Source organism: Aulostomus chinensis, chromosome 14 (genome assembly GCF_037954235.1).
Source record: "Aulostomus chinensis isolate RoL2024-O1b breed Wild chromosome 14, RoL_Achi_v1.0, whole genome shotgun sequence".
Lineage (NCBI taxonomy): Eukaryota > Metazoa > Chordata > Actinopteri > Syngnathiformes > Aulostomidae > Aulostomus > Aulostomus chinensis.
Window position 1 is genome coordinate 21407796 of NC_141333.1, and position 11317 is coordinate 21419112.

The 11317-nt window shown below is 52.5% G+C and overlaps 1 protein-coding gene across 4 annotated transcripts; it reads right to left on the reverse strand.

Moving 5' to 3' along the window:
- Window positions 1-3: 3 nt before the first annotated feature.
- Window positions 4-11070, reverse strand: pfas (phosphoribosylformylglycinamidine synthase). Of its 4 annotated transcripts, none has more exons than XM_086224350.1 (28): window positions 10895-11070; window positions 9657-9776; window positions 9430-9565; window positions 9243-9348; window positions 8968-9157; window positions 6866-6971; window positions 6585-6725; window positions 6380-6504; window positions 6174-6302; window positions 5964-6101; window positions 4901-5029; window positions 4748-4821; window positions 4517-4673; window positions 4385-4446; window positions 4152-4313; window positions 3807-4043; window positions 3490-3720; window positions 3213-3393; window positions 3034-3117; window positions 2762-2917; window positions 2461-2580; window positions 2221-2366; window positions 1940-2147; window positions 1434-1519; window positions 1233-1347; window positions 1003-1152; window positions 786-926; window positions 4-621 (listed from the first exon to the last, which is right to left on the reverse strand). In XM_086224350.1, exons 2-28 carry the CDS (start codon window positions 9772-9774, stop codon window positions 311-313), a joined length of 3939 nt encoding a protein of 1312 aa, XP_086080476.1. In that variant the 5' UTR covers window positions 9775-9776; window positions 10895-11070; the 3' UTR covers window positions 4-310. The 4 variants fall into 4 exon arrangements, with proteins under 4 accessions (XP_086080476.1, XP_086080474.1, XP_086080475.1 ...); XM_086224348.1 differs by having other exon boundaries at window positions 1434-1522; XM_086224349.1 differs by lacking the exon at window positions 10895-11070 and adding an exon at window positions 9883-10055 and having other exon boundaries at window positions 1434-1522.
- Window positions 11071-11317: the final 247 nt, after the last annotated feature.

Below are 11317 nucleotides of genomic sequence, written 5' to 3' on the forward strand. Positions count from 1 at the left end.
AATATTTATTGTCTTTACTGCGAGGCTCCTCTTTGACCCTGTGACACTCCACGTCTCAGAAATGTTGCATTCATTCATTTATTTGTAAAATCCATCACATCACATCAATAAGTGATACAGATGTCAAAACAAATCCGTTTTTTTGAGCTTCAAGGCGACACTGATGTCAGCGGGCCTGAAACAAAGAAGATTCATGCAGGCATCAGTAAGGAAGAGCTCCAGCATGTAAACGCTGTGTGACAGCCTGATGTCACAGCACTGGAGCCCACTGAGCGCTGCCTCACAGCAAACACAGCGATACCTCACCACATCAGTGTTTGTCGCTGCACCAGGCAACTGCATTGCTGAACATGCGGAGCCAGGGGGAAGGTCTGAGCGAGGCTCGGAAGTCCCTGGGGGCCCAAGGCCACTGCCAGCCCAGCGTGCAGCGCTCTGGGTGGGGCATCATGGCCAGGTGTCGGCCGTCCCTGGAGCACAGCCCTGCTATGCCTTGCGGAGAGCCATTAGGGTTCAGCGGGTACTCTTCAGTTGGATGACCCTGGTCGTCAAGGTAACGGAGGGGGGCGAGACCACCAGAAATAATCTGATCAAGGACCTGGGAGCTACGGAATTGCATCAGTCCTGCGGGAAGGGAAAAGGGAAATCAATATTTAACACAGCTGCTGCTCACCAACATCCTGACCCCTGACATGAGCCAGCAGAGCAGAGCAGTCCTGGTCACACACCGAGGGCAGACTAGCAGGAGGATAACTACCCACGCCAGTTTGGTTTGACGAAGACTTTACCTTCTCCATGGGCAACCCACACTCCCAGAGCGGAGCCTTCCATTCCTCCGAGCCAGACGGACGGGGACGCCTGGATCCCAACGCTGACGAACCGCGACTCAAACCTACCAGACCTGTTAGTGGTCAGTGCCACCGGGGACACTGGGAGAGAAAAGATCCTGATGTCACCTGTGTTCGAGGTCATGCTTGGCTCTATGTATTCTAGGTCTCTTCTCACCTGCCCCGTCTTCGCCCTCTCCCACCCAGCCCAGCAGGGCCAGCAGCTGGCACCCATTGCACACACCAAGACTCAGTGTGTCTCCTCGCCGCCGGAAGCGATCAAACTCAACCTTGGCTTTGTGGTTATAAGTAACACTGGCAGCCCAACCTGTGGCGAAAGAGACCAACGATGTTACAAAAGCAGGGATGCACTCAGCAAGGTGTGTGAGCGTGTGTATGCTCGTGTGCCTTTAGCTGATCCCAACACGTCTGCATAGCTGAATCCTCCAACAAACACGACAGCTCTGAAGGAGTCCAGGGTGAGCAACCCTGAGCCCAGGTCCTGCATTGTCACGTCCCACACCTGCACGCACGGACACACACACACACAACATTAACATCGAAAACACACCTTCAGTAAAGTCAGTGACTAGAGCTCTCAGGACTCACCTCAAAGCCGGCCATATACAGCGACACCGACATCTCCCGGTCTCCGTTGCTGCCCTCCTCTCTGATCACCGCCACGCGGGCGCAAACTGCTGCCAAAAACCACAGCTCAGATGGGTTAATACATTAATTTAGTATCTGCTGCTTTTACATTCCATTAAAACCACTTCATTTTAAGAAACAGTCAGACTGAATGCGCTGTGGGCGGCACCCAAACAACGGTCAGTGATTACAGCACTCAATGAACATAGTTAACCTCTGAAAACTGCTTATACATGTCACTTCTCTCTAACCTACCAATCAATATCAAGCAGAGGCGGGACTTAGGATAGTGACACTCAACCACAATGGCATTCCTGGCTGTCAAGCTACAGGGTGCTTTTAGTAACCTAGCAACTGCAAACCCTTGTGCTCTGTTCTGGGGGCATCTTGTGGACACAGACCCTGATCAAAGCAGCTCTAGAACAAATGGAGCTTCTAGAAACGGTCCTGATTCTGGCTTATCTTACAGAGCTGGTGGCGGATGGGAATTTTGGAGGGGTCAAAGGTCACTTTAAATTGGGGCTGTGTCCTCCTGGCCAACCCTTCCTCTTCCTGCTTAACACAGAGCTCATTAGCCTGGAGGCGCTCCAGCTGGAAGCTGGTGTCCTCCCATAGAGCTCTGAGGTCGGGCAACGGCTCTCTGAGAACTTCCTGCCCATCCACTCTGACGACAACCTGAAAGACAAACCCGTCAAACCGAGAGAACCACCAAACACTTGAAATAGAAACGTCGAGGTGGCAGCCTCACCAAAGCCTCAGGTCCGAAGCCTCGGGTCCTGCCGATGCGGCGGCACGGCACGCCTGCATCGCTGTAGCTCTGGAACACTCGTTCTACATCAGGCTGTGAGACCTCCAGGACCAAACCCAGCTCCTCGCTGAACAACAGCTCCATGACTGCACAGGAGACGCAAGCATCACACAGCATGAGTTCATCGGTACAAGCTACTGTTTGTGGCCCTAAAATCTGGCGAGGTGTCAGCTTGCTAACCTCCAGCTCCTTCTGACAACAAATCCACGTCAACACCACGGTTTCCTGCAAATGCCATCTCCAGCAGGCAGGAAATGAGGCCTCCGTCACTGATGTCATGACCTGCAGTCAGCAGCCGATCTGAAGACCACAAACACAGATGCCCGTCTTCACCTTCATTAACATTCCAACATTTTTAACCTGATTTACTGGCCATTCTAACGAGAATGAACAGTAACAATAAGACCTGCCGCCACTAGGGGGCTCCATCATCTCAGTGAGTTTAATGGAGCTCAGAGGCTGAGGCACAGGAAAGTCTCACCCTGCAGGAGGGTCTGTGTGGTGCTGAAGGCCGCGGTCAGTAACTCGGGCCGGTCCAGGTCAGGAGAGCAGTCTCCCAGCTGACAGTAGCACTGAGCGAGGGCAGAACCCCCGAGACGGTGACGGCCCGGACTGAGAGGAACCCACAACAGAACGCCTGCGGACAGAGACCTGGGGTCAGACGCAGTCAGTCCCATACTAAGGAGTCCGAGTGAGTGTGTCAGGAAAAAAATATTGCGCTTGTGTGTGTGTGTGTGTGTGTGTGTGTGATACCTTCACCATCTGGATCTTCAAGATCAGGTGTCACTGTGGCGGTGATGTCTGGACAAACAGCATATGCCGAGATAACCAGAGCACCTGAAACCCAAGGTAAATTGAAAACACACACCTTAATGTACAAGTCCACACACACACACACACACACACACACACACACACACACACGCGCGCACCTGGGGCTTTGACAGTCTCCTTCCCCACTCTTGCAGCCATACTGAGTGAGTCCTTGCCCCCGTCGATGGCCACGCCCAGCTGTCCCATGACCTCACACATGGCTTTGCAGGCGTCCCACAAACAGGCTCCTTCCCCTGGCAGCTTGGCGGCCCACATCCAGTTACCACTGCACTTGACATCCTACAGCACATTCAACATGACCCTGCACATCACTCATTTGTCTTTCTGTTGGCGGTCCAATCAAAGAAAACTTTTCGGTTCTCTTCGTCCGCTCACCTTCAGAACCGTGATTCGAGCGAACACCAGGTTGGTCAGCGCCTCTCCCACAGCCATGCGAGCGCCTGCAGCTGGACTGACGAGGCCTTTGATGGGCTGCTCTCCAATAGCCGCCGCCGCTCCCTCTAGGCTGAACGGCGAAAGAGCAACAACAGCCACATCCGCCAATGGCGTGTGAAGAGGGCCGACACACTGTTGCTGGGCAACCAGTCCAGTCACAGACCGGTCCACCTGCCGAAGGTGTGAAGAGTTGGAAAGTGTCAGGACAGATACACACAGAGGTACAGATGCAGGTCAATTTAAGGTCAAACACACACCTTGTTGGTCAGGTAGCGTTTGGATGCCACCGCCGGCAGACGCAGAACTCTGTCCAGGGCGTCTCTGACCGTCAGCCCGGCAGGGAGAGCCAGCGGCTGATGAGTAGAGGGACGCCGCTCCATCTTGAAATCCTTCTGGGGCATCTTCCCCAGAACCCACTCCAGCTGCAGGTCAACAGGACAGCGCCCCCTGCTGGTCTCATCCCCGCTGCCACCCTCATCATCCACCAGCACAATCTGAGGAGATTCAGACGAGGATGCTGATGGGGAATCTACGTCCGTCAGGTTTAGAGCAACAGGACCTCAGGGGTCGGACTCGCCGGTGGGTGAGCAGATGAAACGCACCTTTCCATCTCCTGTGATGGTTCCCACAAAGTCGACAGGACACTTCTCCCTCTGACAAACCTTCTCCAAGAACAACCTGTCCGATGGGCGGAGCAAGAGTGCATTGCTCTCCTGATACTCGGCCCCCCACAGCTCCAGCACACTCAGAGTGGGGTCGCCCTTCTGCTCAAAGACACAAGCAATGAGGACCAGACCTCCAGCGCCTGAGGCGAGTGGAGCAATCAGCTGGTTACCTGGAACCTGCTGCAGTAGATCACGGCGCCGGCTGGCTCACTCAGCTCCTTAAGAACATTACCTGAAGATGAACAAGTTCTCAAACTCTCTTCATCTTAACGGAACTCTAGAAAGGAGGCCGGTGGTCCTACCGTTGCCTCCTGCTCCCTGATCGTGTATACTGCAGACTGGGTTGCCTTCGCCTCTCTCCAGGCACGCCCTCAGAGCGCGGTTCATCTTCTGCTCCATCTCGGCATCTCCCCTCTGCACGGCGCCCAGATCCCTGTCGCTGGAGTTGTCCCCCTGGACCTGCAAACCCAAACTCAAACCTTGTTATTTGGTCATCAGGTGATCTCTGACTCAGAGAGATGAAGCTGCCGTACTTGTACAGAGGAGGCCGCCCCTCCCCCCACACCGATTCTGTACACAGGCCCGCCGATCTTCACCACTTCCATTCCTGATCGCAGCACGAGGAGAGACACACGCTGAGTCACCATCAAGACAAGAACAGGAAATACAGCTTCTCCAGTCCATACCTGTCTCCGCGCGTTCCTTCTTTATGTGTGCATCTTCAATAGAACCCAGACCGCCACTGAACATGATCGGCTTTATCCACTCCCGCCGCTCTCCGTTAACCAGCCGCATGCCGAAGGAACGTGCGAACCCTGGACAGCAGAGCAAGTACTGATGTCAAGAGTACAAACTGTGGGGGTTCCAAACAGGGGGAACGGGGGGGGGGGGGTGAGGCCCGGAGGGTCGCTGGTTCGATCCCCACTTCCCCCAGTGACCCTGTCCAAGTGTCCTTGACCAAGATACTGAACCCCTGATTGCTCCTGATGGCCCTGTGACGGACTGGTGACCCGTCCAGGGTGAACCCCGCCTCTCACCCAATGACAGCTGGGATAGGCTCCAGCCCCTCAGGACCCTTAATGGACAAGCAGTATAGAAGATGGATGGATGATAATTGATAGATGGATGATTGATTGATGAATGCTTGATTGATAGATGATGGATGATTGATAGATGGATGATTGATTGATAGATGATGGATGATTGATAGATGGATGATTGATTGATAGATGATGGATGATCGATAGAAGGATGATCGATAGATGGATGATTGATTGATGAATGATTGATAGATGATGGATGATCGATAGAAGGATGATCGATAGATGGATGATTGATTGATGAATGATTGATAGATGATGGATGATTGATTGATAGATGGATGATTGATTGATAGATGATTGATAGATGGATGATTGATTGATGAATGATGGATGATTGATAGATGGATGATTGATTGATAGATGATGGATGATCGATAGAAGGATGATCGATAGATGGATGATTGATTGATGAATGATTGATAGATGATGGATGATCGATAGAAGGATGATCGATAGATGGATGATTGATTGATGAATGATTGATAGATGATGGATGATTGACAGATGGATGATCGATAGATGATGATTGATCAATAGATGATGGATGAGTGATAGATGGATGGTGGATGGGTTCAAAATAAGGATATCTTTAGGAACTGAGGAGCTTTTCAGTCCATGTCAGCCCCCCCCCCCCCCCCCCCCCTACCTGACAGGACCGGTTCTCCAAACTTGTTGCCATAGTCAGAGGCGCCATCACTGGCCTCAATGGCCACCTGCAGTGGAGGGGCGAAGCTGGAGGGGTACTCCCAGCCCTCCCCTTCACGCTCCCAGGGGAGAGAGTAACCTGGGGAGGGACGCAGCGTCACTATTTCTCTTTGGGGCAGGCGGAGTGAATGAAGCGTGTACTTCTACTGACCTGGTACATGCAGGTTACCGAAGCAGTACCCTGCAGTGCCAGCAATGACGTGACCTCCTCGTCCAGCGCTCTGCACATCTCTGATGCGACCCCCCGTCCCTGTGGTAGCGCCACTGAATGGAGCTACACCTGGAGGTGAGGTGAGAAACTGTTGAGTGTGACACGCAAGGAGACACGCGACGGTGCAGGTGAGGGTGCGATCTGACCGGTGGGGAAGTTGTGTGTCTCCGCAGTGAAGATGACGTGTCGGAGACAGCGATGAGTCTGATACGGGCTGGCTCGGGACGGATCCTCAGGGTAGAAACACTCCAGGTCCACTCCTTTGATGCCACTGGACACACACACACACACACACACACACACACAGTCGAATAAATTCCCACACACTGTGGTTGCCATTTCCATTCTCACCTGCTGTTGTCACAGAACTTGATGACATTGTTGTGGTTGCTGTGCTGCTGCGTGTCCATGATGAGACTGAAGAGCGTCCCGTCCTGCTCCTGCCCGTCAATCACCATCCGGCCCCGGAAGAACCAGTGGCGACTATGTTCACTGGGACGCCACAGCACAGAGAACGCCATTAGTGAAGAAACGGAGCCATCCTGCAGCTGGCCTGCTCATTACACACTGTCTCTCTCTCTCTCTCACACACACACACACACACACACACACACACACACATGCTGACGCACCTGTTGGACTGAGCTAAGTCAAAACACTCCACACTAGTGGGGTTTCTTTTAATCCTCTGGAACATTGATGTGTAGAAGTCCAGATCCCAGGAGTCAAAGGCCAGACCTGTGTTTGACCACACACACACACACACACACACACACAGCTGAAAAACAGCCACGAGGGAGAGGAAACTGCACCACTCAACTAACCCTAACAACACTGAGAATGTCCCAGCACGCCGTCCCTTCATGCTGTCCACTCATCAGCTTCATGGATCGCTGCTGCAGCCCTGACAGACAGGAGCTCGAGTCATCACAGCCTCTTGTAGAGCGGAACCACAGTGGCATTGGTGGTGGAGTGAGTCTCTCACCTTGTTGTCAGTGAGATTTTCGGTTCAATGCCTGAAATACAGTCTGTGATTCACACCGGCTTAAAACTTTCCATCGTTTTGTTCTGTGGTATAGAATTCATCGGTAAACGCCGCACCCACAAAGTACGAGGCATCTTAAAAGCAGCGGGTGCTAACGAGCCGCCAAACAAGACGACAAAGCTCATCAGGATGAACTCAAAGGAAGTGAGAGGCTTAGTCGTGGTGATGCCGGGTCCATCTAGTTCCTGCAGTCTGCTGTACTTCTAACTACTGCACTTGGTCTCCTCAGATTATGACTGCACCCCCCTCCTACCAGGCTGGACTAATAAGTCCCTAAAGACTCTCCAGCTGGTCCAGAACGCTGCTGCCACGTGTTGACTAGAACTGGTAGCAGAGACCAGGTCTCTCTGGCCCTTAGACCTGCTGCTATAGGCTCAGACTGCTGGGATCTCCCATGATGCACTGGGCTTCTCTCTCCTCCTCCTGTCCTCATACATGTTACTAACTCCTCTTCTCTCCCCTCATCCCAGATCCTGGTGCTGCTGGAGGAGGCTCCAGACCTGAAGAGGCTCCAGCTGCCACCCGTAGCTCCACCTGCTCACGTCCCCGTCTGTCCATCAGTCTCTCCTCCTTTCTCTCTCTCTTTATCTCTGTCCCTCTCTCTCCTTCTGTCTCTACGTCTTCCTCCATTCTCTGTCTTTGTCTCTGTCCATCAGTCTCTCCTCCTTTCTCCCTCTCTCTTTCTCTGTCCCTCTCTTTCCTTCTGTCTCTCTGTCTTTGTCTCTGTCCATCAGTCTCTCCTCTTTTCTCTCTGTCCCTCTCTTTCCTTCTGTCTCTCTGTCTTTGTCCTGCTCTCCTGCTCTCTCTCCGTCCCCACTGATCCTGGATCTGCTCCACCTTCCTGCTGGTAAAGGAAGGTTCTGGTGGCTGCTGTTGCAGGATGTGCTTGCTGATGGAGAATTGTTGGGTGGAGGTTCATTGAAGGAGGGAGGTGCTGGACCTGCTCTACTTGGACAGAGTCAGGACAGAACTTTGGTTGGGGTTTGGTGCTACAGAATGAAAACTGACTTGACTTGACCAAGATCCCAACAGCTGCAAGTCTCAAGATTCAAGATTGCTTTATTGTCATTGACCATGGTGGACGTGTCAACGAAATTTTCTTTGCAACCCCCGTGTAAGATAATAAAGTAACCACCTCCATCATCCTCCATCATCCCCCGGTGCTGTGATGGGAGACAGAACAGTTCACCAGAGAACCAGAACTGAGGAACAAGTCACTGGGTGTACGCGTCGGCTGCAGAACGCTCGCTTGCTCTATAAATTCAAATCATTTGGTTATTGAATGTAAACATGAACAGGGATTTTTCCAGCAATATCCCTGAATCACGGTGTAAAAGTGTCCCGTGTTACTCAGGAAGCACTCCAGGCTTGAGAAACGGCACCGTTCAATTAAAACAGAGTCCAAGAAGGAAGGCGGCGAGCTTCTCTGCTGATCAGGAGGCTCACTCATGGACGCGGAAGCATCTGTGAGCAACGGCGTGCTGTCACACCAGCACACGTGAAGATAATCAGAGGCATCATCGTCATCCTGTGACTTCAGCCAGCCACATAATGATGTTAATTGTCATGTGACATCATGACCCTCGGCAGTGGTCAAACAAACTCAGACAGTAGCGAGACTGAAAAGAAGCATAAAAAGAAAAAAAGAGAAAGGGGAGTGAGGGGAACCTCCCCTGGTTGGAGTCGTACCCAGGTCTTCGTTGGCCTTCTCCAGGGCCACGCGACCCCTCCCCAGGATGTCCACTTCAAACACCGGCTGTGGTTTGGCCTCCACGGCGAAGGAGGAGATGGGATGCTGATAGACGCACTCCGTCATGCTGTCATGGAGGCACTCCACCAGCTTCTTTATGTCCTCGGCGAGCTTCTCCTCATTCTTGGGCTGGAGGACATCAGGACGGATCGCGTCAGCGGCAGGTTTACAACGAGGAACACGACCCCGGCGAGTTATTTCTCAACGTGCAAACCTTGATGAGAAACCTGCGGGACAGCTCCACCCGCGTGACGTTAGTGAGGCCGGCGCTCTGGCAGATGGACACGGCGTTGGTGGACCAAGCAGTGGAGAAGTTCAGCCTGACATGCAAAAGAGCAACAAAAGAACCTGTTGACCCGGCCTGTTACAGGACGGTCCCAGGATATGGTGGAGGTCCTCACCTGGGTCCGATCTCCACCAGTTTCTCCCCACTGCCCTCTGAGAGGCTCGGCTCCTCAGTCAGCGGCTCTGCCTGCAGGGGGGGACGGAACAACCACAGGAGAACCTCCTTCTGCTCTGCTCTGAGACCCTGGCAGCCTGCAGCAGAGACAGAATCCTAAACCTCCAAACTTCACGTCAACAGTTACCGGCATCTCGGCGGCTGAGCGGCAGGCTGGTACACGTCTACCTGTCAGCTCCACGTTGTAGCAAAGCTCCGTTTTGATTGACAGATGGGGGAAGAGCTTGGCTGCCCGCTGAATGCTCCGCCCCTTCACTTCCCTGCTGTAGAACCGGACGACGGCCATCGCTGAAGGACATGGAGGGAGATAAAGTCAGGAGGCATGTGATAAAACATGACATCATTCACAACAAATGTGAAACAAAATGGTGGAACTGAAATGAAAGTGAGATACATCAGTGGGCCAGACGCCGGTATTCTCCCGCTTGGACACAGACGGCGTCTGCAGGCATCATTTTTGAATCCATCTCGTGTGTGAAAACCAAAACCGAACAAACCGACCGCGAACACGACGAGCTCCACGTCACACGAGCCGCCAACAACCAGGGAGGGTGGAGCCGGACTGAGAACATGACATCACCGGCTCCTTCTTTAGTCTGGCCGATGTAGGACAGGGTTAAGGAACCACAACAACAGCTGGGGATGAAATTCCACCTTTTCCTGTTTTTTTTTTTTTTTATCAGGAATGACCAATAATCACCAATATCTCCTGAAATCAATCATTGTCTTGGGACAGATGTTTTCAGCTGATTGATCCAATCACTGATGCCTGATGATCGGATTGGGAGGGTCAGTCCTGGCCCAGAGCAGCATGCAGGTCATGTGACACGAACATGAGGAAAAACCAGAAGAAACACAAAGAAGAGTTTGTGTCCTCCACTGATGAGGTCAATCTCTCTCTCTCTCTCTCTCTCTCACACACACACACACACACACACACACACACACACACACACCAGACTATCTGCTCACTGATGTCTGTGTAGGTTCTCATTCATCCAGGTCATCGTAGATCGAAGCGAAGTAAAAAATCTTACGTCCAGTTGACCAGATTTTACTTCGCTTCGATGCTCACTGATTGTGTGTGTGTTGCAGGTCACACACTGCACGGTCAGAAGCTTTCGGTTAGTGTTAAACTGCATAGAGCGCGCGCGCGCGCACGCAACAAAGTGCGGTTCCAACGTAAAGAACAACTTTTAACTGCAGTTAACTGTCGCGTTACAGTGTAACAGTGTATTAGAACCTTTGTGTAACGGTTACACAAAGGTTCTGAGGCGACATGGAACCAGAGAGAACCGGACCCGGAACGTCAACTTGGCTCGGTGTCTTTAGTTCCTCCGACAGTTCTGCTAAAGACGCTAAAGCGGACCGCAGCTAGCAGAAGTCGGAGGAGTTAGCTAACTCACCAGTGACGTCAGAGGTTGGCGCTGATATTCCGATGCACAGAACTGAGATCCCGGACCAGAGAGTCCTGCTCCTCTTCAGGGGTCTGCGGATTCGGTTAGGGACCTGCTGACGAGCTGGATGGACGGATGATGGACAGACCCCCAGCACCCACGTGTGAACGCCTCATGCGTATGCGCATGCGCGGCAGATACACAGAGTTTTGTAGTTCTCTCACGGAACGCAGCAGTTTTTAATCCTGGGCGAGTAAAACCTGGTGGAATCCAAATGTCTACATCGAGGGAACGAGTCAGGGACTGGACCAGCGGGCTCATTTCTTAGGGTATTTCTCAAAGAGCGACTCTGATCTTTGCTCACTTTTTTAGATGCAAGAAATAAAAGCAGCCGACTCAGGCTGGGACAGCTGGGTTTCCCCCCAGGGGGAC

Coding starts and splice junctions, on each gene's coding strand:
- pfas (XM_086224348.1), bottom strand. CDS start 9,774: ATGGCCGTCGTCCGGTTCTACAGCAGGGAAGTGAAGGGGCGGAGCATT. Junction 2,367..2,460: donor GTTGTCAGAAGGAGCTGGAG/GTTAGCAAGCTG, acceptor TCTCCTGTGCAG/TCATGGAGCTGTTGTTCAGC. Junction 927..1,002: donor AGAGGGCGAAGACGGGGCAG/GTGAGAAGAGAC, acceptor TTTCTCTCCCAG/TGTCCCCGGTGGCACTGACC.